This window comes from Pongo pygmaeus, chromosome 14 (assembly GCF_028885625.2).
Source record: "Pongo pygmaeus isolate AG05252 chromosome 14, NHGRI_mPonPyg2-v2.0_pri, whole genome shotgun sequence".
NCBI lineage: Eukaryota > Metazoa > Chordata > Mammalia > Primates > Hominidae > Pongo > Pongo pygmaeus.
In genome coordinates this window covers 123,144,516-123,167,641 of record NC_072387.2, presented here as the reverse complement: position 1 = coordinate 123,167,641, position 23,126 = coordinate 123,144,516, and the positions used below count along the sequence as shown (strand labels likewise).

General features: G+C 49.7%; 2 protein-coding genes across 5 annotated transcripts in view; one reads left to right on the top strand and one right to left on the bottom strand.

Moving 5' to 3' along the window:
* The window catches only part of PCID2 (PCI domain containing 2), a 33,150-nt gene extending 32,054 nt beyond the window's left edge, over positions 1–1,096 (top strand). For 3 of the 4 annotated variants that reach the window (XM_054447060.2, XM_054447064.2, XM_054447062.2), the window contains one exon: positions 418–1,096. In XM_054447060.2, the coding sequence (XP_054303035.1) occupies positions 418–507 (90 nt within the window). In that variant the 3' untranslated portion in view covers positions 508–1,096. The remainder of the gene's footprint in view (positions 1–417) is intronic. The other variant, XM_054447065.2, reaches the window with a different exon arrangement.
* A 4,962-nt stretch (positions 1,097–6,058) lies between these two features.
* On the bottom strand, positions 6,059–22,064 carry PROZ (protein Z, vitamin K dependent plasma glycoprotein). The gene is made up of 8 exons (XM_054447059.2): positions 21,615–22,064; positions 20,172–20,335; positions 18,550–18,574; positions 16,115–16,228; positions 14,591–14,722; positions 14,106–14,173; positions 8,605–8,722; positions 6,059–7,086 (listed from the first exon to the last, which is right to left on the bottom strand). The coding sequence occupies exons 1-8, from the start codon at positions 21,682–21,684 to the stop codon at positions 6,575–6,577; spliced, it is 1,203 nt and encodes a 400-aa protein (XP_054303034.2). The 5' UTR covers positions 21,685–22,064; the 3' UTR covers positions 6,059–6,574.
* Between the last annotated feature and the right edge of the window lie 1,062 nt (positions 22,065–23,126).

Sequence of the window (23,126 nt, the reverse complement as noted above, 5' to 3'; positions counted from 1 at the left end):
CACAGGTGCTGCAGTCACTGATAGGACGTAGTATTTGCATAAAAGCTATGCACATCCTCCTGTATACTTTAAATTATCTCTAGGTTACTTAAAATACTCAGTGCACTGTAGATAGGTGTTATACTGTATTGTTTAGGGAATCATGGCAAGGGAAGAGCATCTGTACATGTTCATTACAGATGTGTTTTTTTTTTTCCCAAATATTTTCAGTCCACAGTTGGTTGGATTCATGGATATGAAACCCACCATGGATATAGAGGGTTGATTGTATTTATTTTTATTCATTGTCTTCCCACTGAACTGAACTGTGCCGCTCTTGGGGAAGAATGCTAATGCCAAATTAATTAGATCACCCAGCATCTTTGACATGACTCAGATCCAAAAATGTAAACGAATTCCTCCCTTTCTGTCCTGCAGGGCCACATCAAAGGCTACATATCGCATCAGCATCAGAAGCTAGTGGTCAGCAAGCAGAACCCATTTCCTCCACTGTCCACGGTGTGTTGAAAGTATATGTAGCCCTGAGGACGGGTGAGCAGTTGTTTCTTTCCATTTTGGTTGTGCTGATGAGACCGGTCCAGTACTGCGACAGGACTCCCTGAAGCCGGAACTCTTGGAGGCGCTTTTCCCAGGGATGCTGAGGCTGAGATTTTCCGCACACCCGAGTTAGTCTCCTTCATTTGTAACTAATTTCAGCCTGATGAAAACCTGGAATTCCTTTTTCACAAAACTCAGCTGGTTCTGGAGTCTTTGTGAAACTTCCTTGAAGGAGGCTTTGCGTGAAGGCAGCTCCGACTCACTTTTCCTAAGTGTGGTTCCTGAAGGCTGTCTTTGTAACTTTTTGTAGTTCTTTGTATAAAAAGGATATTCTGAATTTATGCACATGGCATGTTCTTCATTATATCTTCCAGGATACATCTATTTTTATATATTAAATTTGAATATGTTATCAAAATGCTTGGTTAACTTAAGGCATCTTTTTAAAAGCAGAATTTAATTTGATTTAAATTTTCCAGATTTTATAGCTTGCCCATATGGATGCTCCTCAATTTATGATGGGGTTACATCCCAATAAACTTATTTTATTTGCCTTTGCTTTGTTGGTGAAAAAAAAACATTTCTTTTAAAAAACCATCTTAAATTGAAAATACATCTAATACACCTGCTACTAAACATTATGGCTCACTCTAGCCTTCCTTAACATACTCAGAAGCCTCCACTTAGGCAAAATCAAACATGAAGCCGATTTTATTTTATAATAAAGCATAGATGCCGGGCACTGAGGCTCACGCCTGTAATCCCAGCACTTTGGGAGGCCAAGGCAGGCAGATCACCTGAGATTGAGAGTTGGAGCCCAGCCTGACCAACATGGAGAAACCCCATCTCTACTAAAAATACAAAATTAGCCAGGCATGGTGGTACATACCTGTAATTCCAGCTACTCAGGAGGCTGAGGCAGGAGAATCGCTTGAACCCGGGAGGCAAATGTTGCAGTGAGCCGAGATCATGCCATTGCACTCCAGCCTGGGCAACAAGAGTGAAACTCCATCTCAAAAAAACAAATAAATAAAAATAAAAGTGTAAATACCTCGTGTAGCTTACCGAGTGCTGCACTGAGAGTGGAAACCGAAGGGCTGCGTGGACGCTGAGGCATGGCTGCCCCGAGTGCATCCGTTCGGCACCACGGCGAGGTTGACAGTCGCTAAGTTGGGCCACTCACATTGGGCTGTTGGGGCTGCCTTCACAATACCACAGGCAGCTTAAGCAACAGGAATGTATTTCCTCACAGTTCTAGAGGCTGCAGTCTGACTGAGATGGGGTTGCTAGCACGGTCGGCTTCTGGGGAGGGCTCTCTTCTGAGTTGCACACTTAAGAATAAGGTGGTATTCTTGCTGTGCTAGAGATGGTACAGATAGAGATGACTCTCTCCCTCCTTTTTTGAGACAGGACCTCGCTCTGTCGCCCAGGCTGGAGTGCGTGGTACAGTCAGTGCTTACTACAGCCTTGACCTCCGAGACTCAAGTGATCTTCCCTCCTCAGCCTCCCAAGTAGCTGGGACCACAGGTGCATGCCACCACACCCAACTAATTTTTTTATTTTTTGTAGAGACAGGGTCTTGCTAGTGTTGCACAGGCTGGTCTGGAACACCTGGGCTAAAGCAATTCTCCCGCCTCAGCCTCCCAACGTGCTGGGATGACAGGCATGTGCTACCACACCTGGCTCTCTTCCCCTTATAAGGCCACAGTTCTGTTGGGTTAGGACCTCACCCTTATGACCACATTTAGCCTTAGTTACCTCCTGAAGACCTTACCTCCAGATACAGTCACATTGGGGCTAGGACTTCCATGGAAATTTGGGGGACACAGTTTAGTCCCCAGCACTGCTATTTTTCAGAGTATGCATATTTCCCCGTTTATAAAAAATTTACTAAAGAAGAACACAAACTATAAGAGCTCATCTCTGCAAAGTTACTGCATTTGAAAGCTGCTTGTGCTATTCTACAAAGTGTGAATCCCTCTTTCTCTCTCTCGGGGCCGGGCAGCACAGGACTCACTTTGTGTGCCTCCTTCCTCAGGTTCCCCTGGATACAGGAACTGCCCCAGGGCTTCAGCAGCACTCCTTAGCTCGCTCCTACATCTTCAGGTCTGCAGTTTCTTCGGGGCTGGGCGGGGAAGTTTGCGGGCTCTTCTGGGGCCCAAATGGGCCCCTTTGAAGGTGACTCATTCCCGTGTATCGGCCCGGGCTCTCACCTGGGGCTCAGCAGGGCTGTGGGTGGGCTCCCCTGTTTCTCTCCACACGTAGGGAGCTGGATTCTGGGAGCGCAGATCCCAGTAGAGCCAGGGAAGCCAGATCTCTTTTATGCCCTGCTCTCCTAAGTCACACCCGGATTCCAGCCGTGGACTGCCACACGTACACACGAGAGATGAATGCACGAGGGCAAGCGCCTGTGCCTGTGGAGTTCATGCCAAGGATCCTCTTGACCTACGTAGCTGCTCCCCACCAGCAGCAAGGTCCTCAGCGCTGGCAGTCGTGACAAGTGCCTCCTATGTCCTGTGGGGCAGACACGGAGCAAACTCATGTCGGCGGAGGCTTTGGGTGCTGCATCTGTTTTCTAGCTACCCATGTGTCCAGTGGGGCCCCATTCTCTTGCAGTGTTGGATACGGAAATCTGATCTTCCCTGCTCCTCAGCATGGGCCTTGAACATCCTTCAACTTTTGATTTAAATGATTTTCTTACAGTAATTTGAATATTGGAATTTCTACCAGCATACCTGAATTTCATTCTGGATGTAATAGTGGTAGAAAGCTCAGGTTTGTCAACATTTCTGGGTAACGTATTGAACCGTCCATAGTGACACCTAAAATCAAGGATTTTAAGGTAATTGGATGGTTATTCTTAGCAATGAAAGAAACAACCTCAGGGTCGGTGTCCTTACGTTTACCTCTTGGTGTTCAGGCCTCTGTCAGTTCGTTCTCACACTGCTATAAAGAACTGCCCGAGACTGGGTAATTTGTAAGGGAAAGAGGTTTAATGGACTCACAGTTCCACATGACTCGGGGGGCCTCAGGAAACTTACAATCATGGTGGAAGGGGAAGTGAGCATGAGAAAAACTGCCACTTTTAAAACCATCAGCTCTCGTTAGACGCCCTCACTATCACGAGAACAGCATGGGGGAAACCACCTCCGTGATCCAATCACTTCTCCACACGTGGGGATTACAATTCTAGATGGAATTTGGGTGGAGACGCGGAGTCAAGGCCTGTGTCCAGCACGGCAGCATTCAAGTTCACGGGCGTACACATGGGCATGTATCAGTGTGTTTGCATGAATTCAAATATTGGACTTAATCTCTGCCTAAGTGTAAACTAGTTTGGCCCTTTTAAAACATCATCACAGGCTGGACGTGGTGGCTCACATTTATGATCCCAGCACTTTGGGAGGCTGAGGCCAGTAGATTGCTTGAGCCCTGGAGTTCGAGACCAGCCTGGGCAATATGGCAAAATCCATCTCTGCAGAAAATACAAAAATTAGCTGGGCATGGTGGTCCACACCTGTAGTCAGGAGGCTGAGGTGGGAGGGTCAATTGAGCCCAGGAAGCCGAGCCCACAATGAGCTAGCATCGTGCCCTGCACTCCAGCCTTGGGCGACAGACAGAGACCCTGTCTCAAAAAACAAGAAAAACAGTCATCATAGCTAGCTTCCCTTTTCTTGAGTTTTATTGTTTTGTTAGATTTGTTTATGGTGTGGTTTCTAAGCATGTCATTAAATGCCAGTAGAGTAGTTAATTTCATTTCGAAGGCCCCTCATGTCTCTGCTGACAATCTGGGCCTGTAGCTTTCTCTGATCCCGATTTCACAGATTTCACCATTATGCAGGGAGGGTCTTCATATGCTTTGCCTCTGCCCAGCTGTGTTTGAAATAGGTTTTTTTTTTTTTTTTTTGAGACGGAGTCGCTCTGTTGCCCAGGCTGGAGTGCAGTGGCATGATCTCAGTTTACTGCAACCTCTGCCTCCCGGGTTCAAGTGATTCTCCTGCCTCAGCCTCCTGAGTAGCTGGGATTACAGGCGCGAGCCACCACACTTGGCAAAGATTTTTTTTTTTTTTGTATTTTTAGTAGAGATGGAGTGTCACCATGTTGGTCAGGCTGGTCTAGAACTCTTGACCTCGTAATCTGCCCACCTCAGCCTCCCAAAGTGCTGGGATTACAGGCGTGAGCTACTGCGCCTGGCCTGGAATAGTTTTCAAGCAGGGCTTCCACTCTAGTAAATCCAAATTTGTAATAGAAGTACCAGAAGCAAGGTTGCAGACATTTCTGCAGCATTATGTACAGAAAGCCTGCCATGTTCATTAGCTGATTTTAAAATCATTAGTAGGTATTTATAGCAGTGACTTACTTACCTTATTGTAGTTTGAGAATAATACAACCCAACTTCACTAAGACTTTAAAATTCACCCTAGTGAATTTTAAACTGCCCTCCCCATTAATTTGCCTTAAATTACAGTGTTGCTTTTTGCCAAGGACCTTTCAGAGAAATGGGCCATTTCATCTACAGGTTGGAGAAAAGAAGTTTAATTCTGGGGTTAAAGCGTAAATGAAAGAGAGTGTGCTGAAGAACAGTAAGGCTTAAAAACCCAAGTTATGTGTAAATTGTTTTCAACTCAAGAAAATATTTGTGCACCTACATTTTTAATTCCTCTCTCTGCTCTTCAACAATGCTCTGCTCTGTGTCACTCAAGGACACTGGTGGAGAAGCAGCTGTGCCCCTTCCTTAACTAAGTCAGAGTTAAAATGTGAACATTTACACCATTTCTGTCCATTTCAGTGTAAATTCAGACCCTGCTAGGAGCTCCAGTCTCCAAGGAAGTTTCACTGGGGGCTGGACTGCAGCTCTGTCTTTGGTACTTGTGTTGCAGCTGCAGCCTTCATAACAGCAGGTGTTCACTGTGATTCAGCACGTGCTGTCCTGGTCTGTTCTACAAAATACCATGGACTGGGTGATAACAGAAACTCATTTCTCACAGATCTGGAGGCTGGGAAGTTCAAGATCTGGGTGCCGGCAGATTTGGTATCTGCTAAGGGCTCTCTGTCTCCAGGGTAGCACCTCGCTGCAGTGTCCTCGCATGGGAGAAGAGATGGAAGGGGCTGGCGGAGTCCTCATGGCCTAGTCACCTCCCAAGGGCCCCACCTCCCCATATCATCATCTTGGCGTAAGTTCCAATTTCGGAGTTTTGAAGGGACACACACTCCAGCCACAACAGTGCTGGGCGTTGCCCTAGCTGCCCATCAGCCCATTGGTGAGGTGCTGGAACTCCACCCTGGGCGACCCTGAGGCATGAAGAGGTGGAGCAGTTGTCCAAGAGCCACCTGGTGGATGAGCAGAGAGCTGGGTCTCAGTGCTCAGCCCTGACCTGGGGCCCCAGAACCTTCCGTGGGAACCCTCCCAGAGAAGGGCGGGTGCACAACCCCGTGAGATGCCGGTCTGCCTCCTCAGCCTCTCTCGTGCTCTCTGGCCCTTTCCTCTAATGCTGCCTCTCTGGGGTACCCACAGGGTCGTTCTCCTCCATTGCCAACCTGCTTCTAGTGGCTGCTTCTGCACTGAGCCGTGGTCCTCAATCACAGTGGCGACTGGTGAACCAACAGAGGACAGAGGAGGCCACTTTCTGCTGTAACCGGAGATTGCTATCGCTTCTGCACCAGAACACACTCACCTGTGTGCAGGCTGGGGTGGCTGTTCCCTGAGCACAGGGAACACTGGACTTGGAGAAGGAAAGGATTTCTGGAAACCAGGCTGTTTTATGACTGACAGATTATCTTACTTTATTATTTAATGTATCTCATGTTTTCTTTTAAGGTCTCTGTTGAGATAAAGAGTTCCAGGGAAAGAAAGGTCACAGTGCTTGGTAAATGACCCAGCAAGCGTCGACTCTGCTGCTGCGTGGGCTGAGCGGGTGGTCCGGGGCTGTGATGGCCTCTCAGTGTGTGATGAAGTTTCAGCGTCCTCCATGGTGGCAGTGCCAGCTTGGAATCCCGCTTCCGGTTGTGTTGTTCTTTCTGGCTAGCTGAGTTTCAGTTAGTTCATGGTCTGTTTAAACCAGAGTGAGTACCTGGAGACCTTGGTGACAAGAACCATGCGAGCCTGCCCTCCTGCTGGCTGCGAGCCCAGGATCCCCGTGAGGAACCAGGAGCCTCCGTGTTCTCTGGTGACCACATTTCCCTCCATCCAGTGCATGGCCGCCACGCTGCTTCTCTCACAGTAGGTCCTGGTGGTGACAGTCACATTCAGGACCTGCCCGCACTCCTCCCCCTCCACAAGTGTGACAGGCAGCATGGTCAGCGAGTTGCCCAGGTCAGTGCCATTGCGTGCCCAGCCACTGAGGAGGCCCCTGGTGCGTGGGATGAGGAGGTGCTCAGCGAAGTCCTTCTCAGGGGTGCACACGGGGAGCCCCGCACCTGGGCACTGGATGGGCCACTCCAGCTCCAGCAGTGACAGGTCATTCTCCCCCGTGTCCGCGTCATATCGCATGTGCACATGGACGTGCGTTATCTTGATCATCAGCGGGTCTTGGCTCGTTCTGTTAAAATCTGAAATCATGAACAATCGCCAGTTCTTTACAGTCTGATTTTCAAGGGGACATAATGCTCAGAAACGAGCTTCTCAGGGAGCTATGTGAGGAGGGAGAGACCGGCCCTGGAGGACCCGCAGGCTCACCGCCCCGTGGTGTGGACACTGCCTTTCTGCGGACAGAAAGGCCACTCACAGATTGCACGATTGCAACCAAGTGCCACGGCCTTTAAGAACAGTCAAGGTCAGTTCTTCTGTTTAGGAGTGCGGTGGGGTGTGGTGAAGTGATTAAAAAGTAGGAAGCAGTGATGTGGAACTTCTCCAGGCCAGTCAAACATTGGCTGTTGAGAAGTGGTTTTCACGTTATTTTGTTGATTGAAAAATATTTAAGGGCCAGGCACAGTGGCTCACATCTGTAATCCCAGCGCTTCGGGAGGCCGAGGCAGGTCGATCACTTAAGGCCAGGAGTAAAGACCAGCTTTTCCAACATAGCAAAACCCCGTTTCTACTAAAAATACAAAAAATTAGTGGGATATGGTGGTGCATGCCTGTAGTCCCAGCTACTCGGGAGGCTGAGGCAGGAGAATCGCTTGAAACCAGGAGGTGGAGGTTGCAGTAAGCCGAGATCGTGCCACAGCACTCCAGCCTTGGCGACAGAGTGAGACTGTGTCTCAAAAAAAAAAAAAAAAAAGATGAAGAGTAAAAACATACTTATTTTGAGCTTATTTTGAGGTTCTTCAGAGTCATTATAGAGCATGTTGACAGGTTAATATGGAACTTTGCAGCCTCCCGATGGGGTAGAAACTATTGTGTGTTTGGACAGATAAGGAAATAGGCACATGGCTGGGTGCAGTGACTCACGCCTGTAATCCCAGCCTTTGGGAGGCCAAGGCAGGCGGATCACCGGTAGTCAGGAGTTCAAGACCAGCCTGGCCAACATGGTGAAACCCCATCTCTACAAAAATACAAAGAAATTAGCTGGCCACAGTGGCAGGCGCCTGTAATCCCAGCTACTTGGGAGGCTGAGGCATGAGAATCGCTTGAACCCGGGAGGCAGAGGTTGCAGTGAGCCTAGATCATGCCACTGCACTCCAGCCTGAGGGATAGAGTGAGACTCTGTCTCAAAAAGAAAAAAAAAGAAAGAAATAGGCACAGATAAGCCGATAAGAAGGCCACCGTCTCAGCCCAAGGTCTCAACTGCTGGGGTATTCAAGCCCCATTCTTCCGATTTTTAGTCAATTACCCATCTCTTATGCCACAACTGCTCAATTGCAGTGGGAAATGGAAGTCATCCTTATATAAGCTGTGATTTCCTCCCTTGCTGAGTGTGCGTTAGCACTTGCCCGTCGCTGGGCCCAGGCTTGTGCTAGGTATTTTACATATGCTTCCTGAGTTTATAAGTATCTCAGTTTTATTGACAGTAAATTCAGTTCTGTGTTGCATTAGAAACAGTCCAGTTTTACATTTTTCATTTCATTCTTAGATAGGATAGTGTATTTCCAATGTGGTTTTATAAAAACTCATGATAAAATACTTACATGTTTTTACACTAATATTCCTGTGTAACAGTGAACATTTTGCTGTTGTCAGTACAAAATTTTCCTGTATTATAACACCACCACAGAAGTCTTTTCCTTCGGAATTTGTTAACTTTACCTTTAAAAATCAAAACAGACAATAAATAGCTGGTGACAATTTGCAGGATTAGGGGCAGTAAAGTCTACTGGTTAGGGATATGGACCCCCAAAGGCAGACAGCCGTATTTGATTCTTGCCCCAGCACTCAAATGGCTACAGGATTATTAACAAATTGCTGACAATCTAAGCTTTTATTTGCTCAGGGATTAAATGGGGCCGGCACGTCCCCTTTCGGCCCAGGTGAAGTAACAGTGATCAGATTTACCCTCCCACCTGAAGCAAAAAATTGACAAAATCTATGGAATGATGGTTTTCTGAGATCGTAATCCCCAAGAAACAACTGTCTCAGCTACTGTCCAGAATTTCCATGGCGCAGAGCAGGACGGGGCATCTCAGTTGGAGCCCCGCTGACTCCCTAAATTGAAGAGAGAAAGCTGATAGCCCAGGGAGGCCACAGTGGCTGCAGTTCGCAGAACAGAGCTCTGCAGAGGAGAGAGCTTGGTAGAGAATGCCGGAGGATGGCCGCATGCCTCGCAGTTTTCAGCAGAGCAGTGGTGATCACATGTGTATGTGGAGACTAATTATGGCTGGGAAAGAACCACCCAAGGGGGTGAGAGGGACCTGTGCTAGACACTCACACAGGCTGGGAACAGCAATTGCTTCCACCAGCTGAGTTAAAACATCCCTGACTCGGCGGGGCACGGGGCAGGATGCATAGAAGGGTTTCACTTCAGTAGTCAGAATAACTAGCTCTAGACTGAGCGCTGCCCTGGTCCTACTGACAAATCTTAAGAGCAATGTGCCAAAGGATGAAAGTATTTCCAACTTAACTGCGTCCCAGGACAATATCCAAGTGTATGTATAGAGCACAAAATATTCAGCACCTAACAGGATAAAATTCACAATGTCTAGAAATCCATTATGGCATACAAACAGGAAAACGTGACCCATAATGAGAAGAAAAATCTCCCAAAACTGAGTCAGCACTGACAGATATTAGTAGACAAGGACAATTAAACAGTGATTGTAACTGTAGTCCAAATGTTCAAAAAGTTAAGTAGAGACAAAAATACATATTTTTAAAAACCTAAATTAAATTTTTGGATGACAGCTACAATGTATGAGGTTAAACATCCACTGGCCAGGATGAATGGCAGATTAGACATTGCAGAAGAACAGATTGATGACCTTGAAGGCATCACAACAGAAACTATCAAAAGTAAAACACGGAGAGAAAGGAGATTTTTGAAAAATGAACAGACCATCTCTGAGCTATGGGATTTCAAACAGCTTAAGATACGTGTAATTAGAGTCCCAAAACAGAGCAGGGAGAAGGAGGAAAGAAAAAAATGTCTGAAAATAATGGGCCAGGCATGGTAGCTCACGCCTGTAATCCCAGTACTTTGGGAGGCTGAGGTGGAAAGATTGCTTGAGCCCAGGAGTTTGAGACCAGCCTGAGCAACATAGCAAGACCCCATCTCTACATGAAATTTAAAAATTAGCTGTGTGTGGTGGTGCACACCTATGGTCCCAGCTACTCGAGAGGCTGAGGTGGGAGGATCACCTGAACCCAGGAGGTTGAGGCTGCAGTGAGCCGTGATCACACCACTACACTCCAGCCCAGGCAACAGGGCGAGACCCTGTCTCAAAAAAAAAAAAAAGCAAATTATGACCAAATATTTTTCAAATTTGACAAACGCTATTGGCCCACAAATACAAGAATCTCAACAAACCCTATGTGCAAGAAACATGAAGAAAACAATACACAGTATAATTAAACTCAAAATCCATGATAGAGGAAATCTTAGAAAGTTAAAAAGCATTTAAAATCTTAGAAGTGCCACGGATAGGGACATGTGAGGAACAGCAGCAGGGTGACGGGAGCCGTCTTGTGGCATGAGGCAGATAGGAAGGCAGTGGGGCAGGCCCAAGTGCAGAGAGGAGAGGACTGCTGCCAGCTTGGGGCTCTGCGCCAGACGCAATGCCTTTCATAGATGAAGATGAACAAAGACTCCAGACAAACGCAAGAAGGCTTCCCCAGACGCCTCATAGCACAGCAGATAACAAAGGGGCCCTTTAGGCAGGAGGAATACGATACCAGAGGGAGGCCTGGATCTACACAAAGCAGCAAGGAACACTGGAAAAGGTTATCACATCCCATTAAATATTTATCCACATTCCACTATATATGTAAGGTTTTTTCTTATTCTTTAAACTTCTTTACAGGATACTGTATAAACAAAAATAATGGAAGTATAGAGTGGCATTTATAACATCTGTAGATGTAAGACCTATGCCAAAACCAGCCCCCAGGTCAGGAGGGGAGGAATGGGGCATGATTGCTGTAAGGACTCATGCTACAGCGAGCGGATGTGGCGTCGGCAAAGGTGGAGTGGACTGTGATAGGGTAAAGATGTATTCTCCAAACTGTGAAGCAACCGCCAACAAAGAACCAGAGATGATAAACCAACAAAGGAGAGAAAACAGAATCATAACAATATATAGTTAATCTAACAGAAGGCAGAAAAAGGGGAAAAGAACAGATGAGAAAAATAAAAGATAGCAAGATGATAGCTTTAACCCTAAACATATCAACAATTACAGTAAATGTAAAATGGCCTAAATACCCCAATTAAAAGGCAGAGATTTTTCAGACTGGATAAAAATGAAAGCCAATTATATACTACCTATAAAACATGTACCTTATTTATTTTTTAAACATGCACTTTATAAAAATACAAATAGGTTAAAAGTAGAAGATTGGAAAAAGATAAGTCATGCTAACACTAATAATTAGAAAGCTAAAGTGTCTGTATCAATATCAGACAAAGGGGATTTTAGAGCAAATAATATTACCAGGGATACAAAAGGAGAAAATGAGAAGTTGTTTGAAGGATTAAATGAAATAAAGCAGATACCCACATAGTACGGGTACTGGCTCTGGAAGTATTAAGTGTTAAAATTTTCAACGGTCTAATAAAATGCAAAATGCTAAGCCAAGTGACAGTTTTTTTTTCAACTTTACCGTGGCATCATTCCTGGAACTCTTTATGTGTTTATGAATAATAGCTGCCACTTGTTGAATACCTACCATAAGTCAAGAACATTATCTGTAATCCTCACTGCAACTCTAGGGGTGAGATCCTCACTTTGAAGGGGATAAAACCAAGTTTGAGAGAAGACGGCACTTGCGCCGTCGGTCTGCCAGACTTTTAGTAAAATTTCTTCCCTAGGATGTAAGAAACAAGGAAGTTCTAAAGATAATCTTCAACCCTATATCCTGCTAGGTCACTTAATTATTCTCGTTTTCAAAGTTTGTTTTAGGAAAATTCCATATATTCAGTTAAATAACTTCAGAACAATTTATAATACTGAAGTAAAAAATCTAATAGTACGTAGCCTGCCTAAGTCAGTGTCCTGTGTCTTAAACACACCAGCTGTGTTTAGAGAATGCCTCCTCCCTGGTTATATGGCTCTTAGCCTTGCTGGTATGAGTGCTACGGTTGCAGACTAGAACCATGCCCTGTCTTCCCTTGGGTAAGCTGGGAAGCTGGAGACAGCCTGCAGGTGGTAGAGCCAGACCCTGTCACTACCTATGGAGGACCACTGCACTCTGGGCCTCCCAAGTACCAACCCTCAGCGCACTCATGGGGCAGACAGCAATAGGAAGAACTGTCTTAGAAAGCCTGGGCAGGAAAGGTGATAAAAGATTGAGAGGAAGTTCGTAAAGTTGGTGATAGACCATTCCTGCTTCCATCCCTGCCTGCCATCACTCCGTCTGCTTTGCCTCCCTTCAGTCTCTTCCTTTCCACCCCGGAGCTGGGTGGCTTCAAGTCCTTGAGCTCCATCCTGTTCTCTGCCAGGCCACACGACTGCCAGAGTGAGTGGGCTGGGCACAGCTGTCTTGTAAGAGTCGGGTGAGACTGAAGGATGTCACACACACAAACCTCAGGGGCTTGTTACTCACAGGCCCTCACGAGGGGGGGCCCTGAGGCTGTGCCATCCACACGGCAGCCACACTCGGGTACGGAGCATTGTGGACACGAGGGCTGCACCTCAGTGTAAATTCACACCAGATTCCAAAGATTCAGTGTAAAGGAAAAAGGCAAATAACCTCAATAATGTTTGTATTCATTACATGGGGAAATAATAACATATTGGGTTAAATAAAATATATTATCAAAATTTCACATGCTTTTACTTACATTATTGTGGCTACTAGAAAATTTTAAATTATGTGGTTTACATTGCATTTCTATTGGACGAGGCTGTTCTGAAGGATATACTCAGGCAGAAGGAGATAATTGTGTTAGAGGCGTGAAAGGCAAGGAAAGTAGAAAATGAGGTTAAGTAAATCAAAGCCAGTGTTGGTGGTATAAAACCATAATAAGAAAAATCGTAATATCTATTTTGTGAAGCTATACAGAAAGCAAGAAAAGAATAAAATACTGGCCAGACAGCAAATGGACCCAGAATGAGGTGCTGGGAATTAGCCTGAAGAGGGAGAAATAGCTGACTTTACATGTGCTAAATATGGATGTTTATGTGTCAAGAGTGACCATTAAATAGAAAGTAAATGTTGAGGCCGGGCGTGGTGGCTCACGCCTGTAATCCCAGCACTTTGGGAGGCCGAGGCGGGTGGGTCACTTGAGGTCAGGCGTTCGAGACCATCCTGTCCAACATGGCAAAACCCCATCTCTACTAAAAATATAAAAATCAGCCGGGCGTGGTGGCACATTCCTGTAATCCCAGCTACTCAGGAGGCGGAGGCAGGAAAAGCGCTGGTGTCCAGGAGGCGGAGGTTGCAGTGAGCCGGGACTGGACCACTGCACTTCAGGCTGGGTGACAGATTGAGACTCCATCTCAAAAAAAAAACAAACCAAAAACAAATGAGTGGTTAACTTGTAAACCAGCCAAGGAGGGGAAAAGGAGAACAAAAATGAATGCCAAACTAGAGAAATTTAGTGAACAAAGTAACAAAGCTAGAATGCCAGGCCAGCAGCCGAGAGCAGAGCCAGTGCCTGAGCTGGTGCTCAAGCTGCCGCTCAGCTGCTCTGTGGCAACACCCAGGTCCCCAGGTTGGGGCAGCCCATCACCGAAGTGCTTCCCAGGCGTGCTGTGATTTCGAGATGCTTATGTTCTGAGAAAATGACATTGGTAACAGTTTGGAACTGCAGAGGAAAGGTCTTGGGGGTTGTAAATAATGCTATCCTTTTGTATTAGTTATGAACTCGGCATTAGAACATGGTTGGAAGTGTGAATAGAGGTTAATCAGTGCAGTCAATAGTCCATCAAAGTCAGGATGCCTGATTCACTTAGTTGTTAACATTTCTATTTAGGAAATGACAAGTAAGGGGAAAGTTGTAACAATAAATTGAAGCACGCGGAGAGCGCTCTGTTACCTGCCACGGGAGGTCCTGTAGATCCAGTGCACGCTTCTCGGAGGTCAGCATCCCGCAGGCACACTGGTCTGCATTTGTGGCAGCAACATGAGAATAAAAATCAGTGCCTTCCCAGCGAATATCGGACTCTGTCTATGGTGTTAACCATTGCATAATTCCGTCTATGGTACTAACTATTGTAATCTTATTCTTAATGCTGATGAATGTGCAATAATTCACAGAGACACGCAGACTGGAGTTAAACCACCCCCTCACGGCACTCATGGTTTTAGCTCAGAGTGGTCCGAGCAAGCACTAGTGACAGAAATTGCACTTTCTAGCATTGCCATTGCTCCAGCGTGGAGACAAGGACCACCTGAGTCGTGGCAATTCCTTATCACAAATCCGCGGGCTTCACCCAGAAGCCTACTACAGAAAAAGGAAGGAGGATGTGGGCGGGGTCGCTGGCATAGGAAGCCAGAGGCCGCTGTGGTCTGAGCACTCACCGTGGGGAACGCACTGTTTGTGGTCCTCACCAAGCCTGTAGCCCTGAGCACAGCTGCACGTGTAGGATTCCTGTCCCGGGAGGCAGAAGTGTTGACACCCATCAATCCGCTCTGGGTGGCATTCATTTTTAGCTGAAAAGGAAAAAAAAAAACCCCAGAAATGCTAGCTTGGAAATAGTCATTTTATCACAGCCTTGCACACAGTTCTGGTGTTTTGGTCCCTGTTCATTTTATCACAGCCTTGCACACAGAGTTCTGGTGTGTTGGTCCATGTGTTCTCATTCTCTTCAGATAGTTGTCCTTTGTGTCAGTGTTTCCCACATGTCCGTATTTCAGGAATGTGCATGTAGAACAAAGACTCCATGAGTGAGGCCGGGCGCGGTGGCTCACACCTGTAATCCCAGCACTTTGGGAGGCCGAGGTGGGCGGATCATGAAGTCAGGAGATCGAGACCAGCCTGGCCAACATGGTGAAACCCCATCTCTACTAAAATTACAAAAATTAGCCAGGCATGGTGGCGCGTGCCTGTAGTCCCAGCTACTCAGGAGGCTGAGGCAGGAGAATCACTTGAACCCGGGAGGCGAAAGGTTGCAGTGAGCTGACATCATGTCACTGCACTCCAGCCCGGTGACAGCGAGACTCCATCTCAAAAATAAAATAAAAATTAAAAAAAAAAAAGACTCCGTGAGTGATGACACTTCTATTTGTCCTTTTTCCACATGGACTGTAATCCATGCACCTGTTTTGTCTGCTGGCTTGCATTGGCTATTCCCTTTAAATTGCTGCTGCTTCAAGGAGGGGACGTGGGATGGGAGGGGGTTAGTGTGACATCGGTGGTGGCTGAGCAGCTGGGATGGGGGCTTTCCACCAAGAGGGAGAAGATTAAGAAAGGGGCACATCGTGGGTGAAGGTCAAAGCCCCCTTTGGTACGTCGTAAATTTGGGGTGTCTGTGAAGGCACTAGCTGGGGCATCAAGGAGGCAGATGGAGCAGAAATCTGGACTTCGGAGGAGAGGGCTGGGCTGGAAGGAAGGTTTTCCCCAGAGAAACGGGCTCCGAGTTGACCAGTGGTGCTGAGAATGGAGCACGCTTGTTGCTGTAGTTGGCGATGACGGACACTGACATTTGGCGGGTATTTAAGGATATTTGTTTATATGCTTGCGTCTTCCCTGTCTGCAGTCTCCCACTGGGGGTCTGGCACTGAGGACGCCTGTGTGTGACCCCCAGCCTGTGAGCAGATTGTGAATGGTTGAGGCAGGGGTGGGGAGGAGAGGGGCTCATGCCATGAAAAGTATGGGGGCCTGTCTGGAAGGGGCAGCTCAGAATGCAGCCAGCCCCCTGGGCGTGGTTTCTGGAGGAGAATCTGGTTGGGATGAGAGGAATCCCCTGGGGTGAGCCAAATCGCGGTTCACACAGGCACCTTCGTGTCTACACCCCAGGAGGGGCCCACTGGGACCCTGGCCGAGGATGTGAGGCCCACCTGCCCAGGGAGGCCCCTGGGGGAAGGGGACGGCCGGGGCCTCACCCAGCTCGCAGTTGCTGCCCTCATAGCCGGGGGAGCAGGTGCAGGTGTAGCCCCAGATGCTGTCCTGGCAAGATCCGTTGTGGAGGCAGGGCTGGGAGATGCACGGGGAGCCACCTGCAGTAGGAGGATGGGGGTTGGGGTGGTGGTGACAGGAATGGGGACCTGAGCAGGAGGAGGGCGGGGGTGGTGACAGGAACGGGGACCTGAGCAGGAGGAGGATGGAGTGGGGGGTGGCAGCAGGGACGGGGACCTGAGCACCTGAGCAGGAGGAGGGTGGGGTGACAGGAACAGGGACCAGAGCAGGAGGAGGACAGAGTGGAACAGGAATGGGGACCTGAGCAGGAGGAGGATGTGGGGGGAGGTGGCAGGGACGGGAACCTGAGCAGGAGGAGGATGGGGGCGGTGGCAGGGACGGGAATCTGAGCAGGAGGAGGATGTGGGGAGGTGGCAGGAACGGGAACCTGAGCAGGAGGAGGATGTGGGGAGGTGGCAGGGACGGGGACCTGAGCAGGAGGAGGATGGGGGGAGGTGGCAGGGACGGGAATCTGAGCAGGAGGAGGATGGGGGAAGGTGGCAGGGACGGGAATCTGAGCAGGAGGAGGATGGGGGAAGGTGGCAGGGACGGGAATCTGAGCAGGAGGAGGATGGGGGGAGGTGGAAGGGACGGGGACCTGAGCAGGAGGAGGATGTGGGGAGGTGGCAGGGACGGGGACCTGAGCAGGAGGAGGATGAGGGGAGGTGGCAGGGACAGGAATCTAAGCAGGAGGAGGATGGGGGGAGGTGACAGGGACGGGGACCTGAGCAGGAGGAGGATGGGGGGAGGTGGCAGGGACGGGGACCTGAGCAGGAGGAGGATGAGGGGAGGTGGCAGGGACGGGGACCTGAGCAGGAGGAGGATGGGGGGAGGTGGCAGGGACGGGGACCTGAGCAGGAGGAGGATGGGGGGTGGTGGCAGGGACGGGGACCTGAGCAGGAGGAGGATGGGGGGAGGTGGCAGGGACGGGGACCTGAGCAGGAGGAGGATGGGGGGAGGTGGCAGGGACGGGGACCTGAGCAGGAGGAGGATGAGGGGAGGTGGCAGGGACGGGAATCTGAGCAGGAGGAGGATGGGGGGAGGTGGCAGGGACGGGGACCTGAGCAGGCGGAGGATGGGGGGGCAGGGGGTGGCAGGGACGGGGACCTGAGCAGGAGGAAGATGGGGGGTCAGGGGGTGGCAGGGACGGGGACTGAGCAGGAGGAGGATGGGGGGTGGTGGCAGGGACGGGGACCTGAGCAGGAGGAGGATGGGGGGAGGTGGCAGGGACGGGGACCTGAGCAGGAGGAGGATGGGGGGGCAGGGGGTGGCAGGGACGGGGACCTGAGCAGGAGGAGGATGGGGGGGCAGGGGGTGGCAGGGACGGGGACCTGAGCAGGAGGAGGATGGGGGGGCAGGGGGTGGCAGGGACGGGGACTGAGCAGGAGGAGGATGAGGGGTGGTGGCAGGGACGGGGACTGAGCAGGAGGAGGATGGGGGGTGGTGGCAGGGACGGGGACCTGAGCAGGAGGAGGATGGGGGGTGGTGGCAGGGACGGGGACCTGAGCAGGAGGAGGATGGGGGGAGGTGGCAGGGACGGGGACCTGAGCAGGAGGAGGATGGGGGGGCAGGGGGTGGCAGGGACGGGGACTGAGCCCGCTCATGCTGCTCCGCATGCCGTCGCCCAGCTCCCAGGACGCTCCCCGCTCAGGACATAGGGCCTGGCTGCCGGTGCCTCCCGCTCTGCTAGGCGCCCTTTCTTCGTCCGCATGCGGCCCCCTCTGTCCTGCCCCATCAGCCCTTCTCTGGCCTCCCAGGCCTCTCCCGCTTCCTTCTGTGCCCAGTTGTCCCCGTGCTTGCCTGGTGGTGGCTGCAGCTCTTTGCTTCCTCATTCCCAGGTGGGTCCTTACCCTGGCCTCCCCCAGCCCCGTGGGTCTCCATCTATGTCCCTTCCGTCCCATGCTCTTCTGCAGTTGCCCACCTAGAGCTCCTCCCTCGGGAAGAGTCTCCTAACCAAAGTCTCCATCGGAGCCATGACTTTCCAAAATTGGAGACGAGTTCTGACCCTGCTGCAGCATGAGGCTTCCCAGGAGCCCAGGAGCCCAGGAGCCAGGCGGCTGGAGGAGCTGTTGTGGAGGGGGCCTCCTGGCCTGTGGCCCATGTCCCAGAGTGCCCAGAAACTACCCAGATGCTGGGCAAGACAAACCAGGCACTGCCTGTGGCCCTGGTGGCAGAGCCCGGGGGCTTCCTGACCTGGTCCTTGGGGAGAGTCAGAGCTGCGCCCTTCCCTGGAGAGACATTGTGGGTCCCGGAGCCAAAGGCTTGGCATCCGCTGACCTGGGGTCATGAAGCGTCCTAAGCCCACCCCCTCACCTCATCCCGAGGAATTAATACTTCCGAGGAGACGAAGGAAACCACTTACCCTTATATCGTCTCCAGAATTCATCCTTTAGAGTTAAAACATAAAAATGTTACAAATGGGATATTTGTTTTTCTATATTCTCTCCCGTAGATGAACTTGAAGGTAAGAATATATCGGTTTTATTCACCTAATAGGACAATAGTGGTTGAAACAATGCACAATTTTCCTGTTTTACAGCCTATTGTTTATGTTAAATGTATAGTAACTAAATGTGTCTGTAAGATATATTACTCAATATGTGCTTACCACCACCTATTTGAGGAAGGCCAGAGTCTATGACGTGGCACAAACCCACCACACACAGCCCCTAACGTGGCCCTTCTCTCCTAGAGCCAATCTCCACGCCACCCTCCACAAAAGCACATGATATAGAAGTCACATCACCTTTTCACTTTTTATAAACCAAGTTGAATTTTAAAGATATATACCTGTGTAGGGAGTGGGGACACTTAGTTTGGGGTAACAGTATCTAAAATTAGGAGAATTATTCACACTGGAAGCCTAGAAAGAAAATGTATAAAAAATGGTATCTCCCAAGATCATATTTGGACTTCTGACAACTTGAATAATGTCATAAGTAGTAAATGAAAAACAATTTTCTCTACCAGGAAGTTTGAAAAATGAAATTTAGGGCAAAATACTTTGAAAAATTTTTACACTTTTCACATGCCTTCAGGATTTCTCTGAGTTGTATTAAAAATGGTCTATTTCATAAGAGTTCTCTTATAGATAGGTATTTAAGAAACTAGAATTTTAAAAACATTAACAATTATACTAGAGAAACAGGTCAACATTTAATTAAGAATCAACTTTAGGCTGGGAACGGTGGCTCAAGCCTGTAATCCCAGCACTTTGGGAGGCCGAGGCGGGTGGATCACAAGGTCAAGAGATCGAGACCATCCTGGCCAACATGGTGAAACCCCGTCTCTACTAAAAATACAAAAAAATTAGCCGGGCATGGTGGCAGGCGCCTGTAGTCCCAGCTACTTGGGAGGCTGAGGCAGGAGAATCACTTGAACCCGGGAAGCGGAGCTTGCAGTGAGCTGAGATCATGCCACTGCACTCCAGCCTGGGGGACAGAGTGAGACTCTGTCTAAAAAAAATACAAAAAAAAAAAAAAAAAAAAAAAATAGCAAATTCTTACTTGTGTTATTTAGAGCATACACGCAGTCACATGTGAAGAAAATCATTTATGTAATCCCAAGCATGGATTAGGATTTTCTTACTATGTGGCATCCCAGAGAGGACGTTTCTGTTTTCAAGTTTTTTTAAGGTATTGAAACCACTAAGTCTCCATTAAAATCACGAAATTCTCTGAAAGCCACCACCAGCTGGGCGGTGTGTATGTTGGGTGTCTGATCAGTGTGTGGGCCTTGCCTGACCTGAAGAAAAGAGTCCAGTGGGCTCTGAGCTGACTTCCAGCCCCACTCGCTGCTGTAGGGAAGGGTGGATTAAGTTGCTTCTCTAAATTGTTTTCTCATCTGTAAAGCTGGGATTGTGTCAACCTCACTGGTAAGTAAATAGGCTAATTAATTAAGCTTAATCTCTGAGAAATGATGCTCCCTGGGCCAGCAGAAGTCTAAATAATGAGGAGGCCTGTGGTTTGTGGTGGGGGTACATACAGTGACTACTTCATTTTCAAACACTTCTCTTGCTTCTTCATAGACACAGATTTCTTCATAACATTCTTTTTCCAAGTTTCCCTCGAAGAGTTCTTCCAGAAGATAGGAGCCCGCACGCTTCCACCTCACCAGAACGTCGTTTGCTTTGGAGGCCGGGAGAAATACTACAGACAGACAAGAAGGCAGGTGACTGGGAGCACCGAGGGCCCTGCTTTCCAGAACTGCCTGGCTTCCTCCCCGGCTGGCCGCCAGCCCCAGCTCCCTCCATCTCCACAGGCTCTCAGCCTGTGAGGGCCTTAGGGCCACCCGGCTACTCCCTCCCCCGAGGTAGGCAAGCACTTCATCCTCTGGGCGAATGGACCAGCCGCGGGATCAGTGCGGATACACTAAGGTTCTGCAGAGAGGCCACGGGCCTCAGTCAGGAAAGTGGAGGAGGGAGGGCTCCAACTGGGTTTTGGGTCCGAGTGCAAAGGAAGGCCGAGCTGGGGTCAAAGGTCACCGTGCTGAGAACTGGGGACCAAGAGCCATCAGCTCCTGTGCTGCCTCTGTGCACAGCATTTAACATCTTGATAAAACACATAAAGAAGAAACTTATACATTGCAGCAGGCTCTGTGATTTCCAGGAGGAGAAGGCAAACCAGTCGGCCCGCGGCAGTGGTCTCTGGATCCTCTTCCCACCTGAGGGTCCTAAAGCATGTTCTCTCCCTCTCCGGAGGGTCAAAGCCCAGGCCCTTCCCATCCTCCCTCCTTTTCTCTCGGTGCTGAGGGTTACAGCAGGGGCGGCTCAGCTAAGTCCGGCTACGGTAAGTGCTGGGCAGGGCGGGGGGGGGTCACCCTCTCAGGGCGGGAGACCATGGGGCCAGCGGGAGACCATGGGGCCAGTGGGGACGCTGGGTGTTTTGACTTGCAGCTTTCCTGGACGCCTGTGCAGGCAGAGTCAGAATGGAGTCCATGTCTGTTCCTTCAGTGAAGTGGCTGGTGGTAGAAGGGTGGCAGGCAGGCAGGGTGGCTGCTCCCTGGCTATGTCTCCTGACTCAAGACTGGGCATTCCTGGCCAGCCTGGCCAAGGCTCTCTCTGCCCACATTGCAGTCTGGGCTCAGCCTGCCCCACCCCCTCCCCCGTCCAATGCCCAAACCAGGCCTCCCCCCACTCCTCTCCCTTTCCCCCTCCCCTCTCCCCGGCCTTTCCCGGCTGAATCCCCTGCACACCCGCTTCTTTCCATTTGGGCATCTCTTGGGAGGACCCCAAGTGACACCATCATGTCCCAAATACTTGTCACCAAATGATAAAGATCCAAACAGCTTTTTCAGGGGAATTAAGACTAGTCTGGGCACTCAGGGCTCCTCCGGCTCCTGGAAAAAGCGTCATCTACAAATCCACCGTGGACTGAGTCAAGAAAGACACAGCGCAGGCACAACAGACAGGTAAGCCAGATGCCTCACCTGAGGGCTCCGCACGATGGAAGGCGAGGACCAGGACCAGGCCCTGGAGCAGCGGGACGCAGCCTGCCATTCCCACCCGGAGTGCTGGGACAAGGCTACAAACACAGCCAAAGTCCAGGCTGGGGGAGGTGCCGGCAGCAGGAGCCTCGGGGCACGACCTGTGCAGCTGTGTGCTTCCCTCTTGACGTTTTCTGTTTGAGGCCAGGCAGAGAAATGAACGGTGAAGGCTCAGAGGACCCTGGGAGATATTTAGGGAGACAGAGAACGGAAGGTAAAGGCAGCAGGTGCAAGGTGGAAGGTGGCACCCATGCCCGTGTGTGGTCAATGGAGGTGAGACAGGCCCTGGGGACACAGCAGTGGGCGGGACAGAAAAAGTCACATGCAGCTTACGTTCTAGGTGTGTGTGGAATACACAGAAAAGAACGAGGGAAAGAGAAAGGAGGGAGTGAGGGAGGGAAGGCAGGAGGATGGAAGGAAGGAAGGGGACAAAAGGAAGGGAGGGAGGGAGGAGGGAGAAAGCGGGGAAGGGCCAAATAGTGTCTGTCACTACAGCTCAGCACCATTGTAGCAGAGGCAGCATAGACAATCGTGAATGAACACTTGGCTGTGTGCCAATAAAGCTTTATTTATAAGAGCTATTAAGGGGCCAGATTTGGCCCCAGGGTTGTAGTTTGCTGCTTTCAGATGTAGGCCCTTTGTATTAGTCCCTTCTTACACTGTTATGAAGAAATAGCCAAGACTGGGTAATTTAAGAAAAGAGGTTTAGTTGACTCCCAGTTCCACATGGCTGGGGAGGCCTCAGGAAACTTACAATTATGGCAGAAGGCACCTCTTCACAGGTGGCAGCAGAGAGAATGACTGCAAGCAGGGGAAATGCCAGATGCTTATAAAACCATCAAATCTCTTGAGACTCACTCACTATCCCAGGAACAGCATGGTGGAAACCACCCCCATGAATCAATTACCTCCCACCGGGTCCCTCCCAGGACATGTGGGGATTATGGGGATTACAATTCAAGATGAGATTTCGGTGGGGACACAGCCAAACCATATCAGCCCTTGAAGCCTGAGGTAAGAACCTGGTGTTTCATTTTCACTGTGTTGGGAAGATATTGGAGGGAACAGGAATTGACATGGAAAGATTTGTGCTCTGAAGAGATCACTGTGGCTGCTGTGTGGAGAACAGAACATTCCAGAGAAGTCAAAAGGGAGGCTGCTGGCTAGTCCAGGAGGGGGTGAGGGTGCAGCCATGCAGCAGGAAGCACGTTTGCAGTCTGGATGCTTCAGGAAGGGAAAGCTGATGGGATTCATGATGAATTGGGTCGGGCAGCATGGCTTCAAGGTTTGGGCTGAGTGATTGGGAGGATGGCAGTGCGTGTGCTGAGACGGCCAAGCTCCAGGAGGGCAGAGGGAAGCGAGGTTTGGCAAATTTGAGGTGTCTGTGGGACGTCCACGTGGAGACAGGAGTGGGCATCCGAGAAGCTGGGACTCACAGTGGAGATTCAGGTGGTA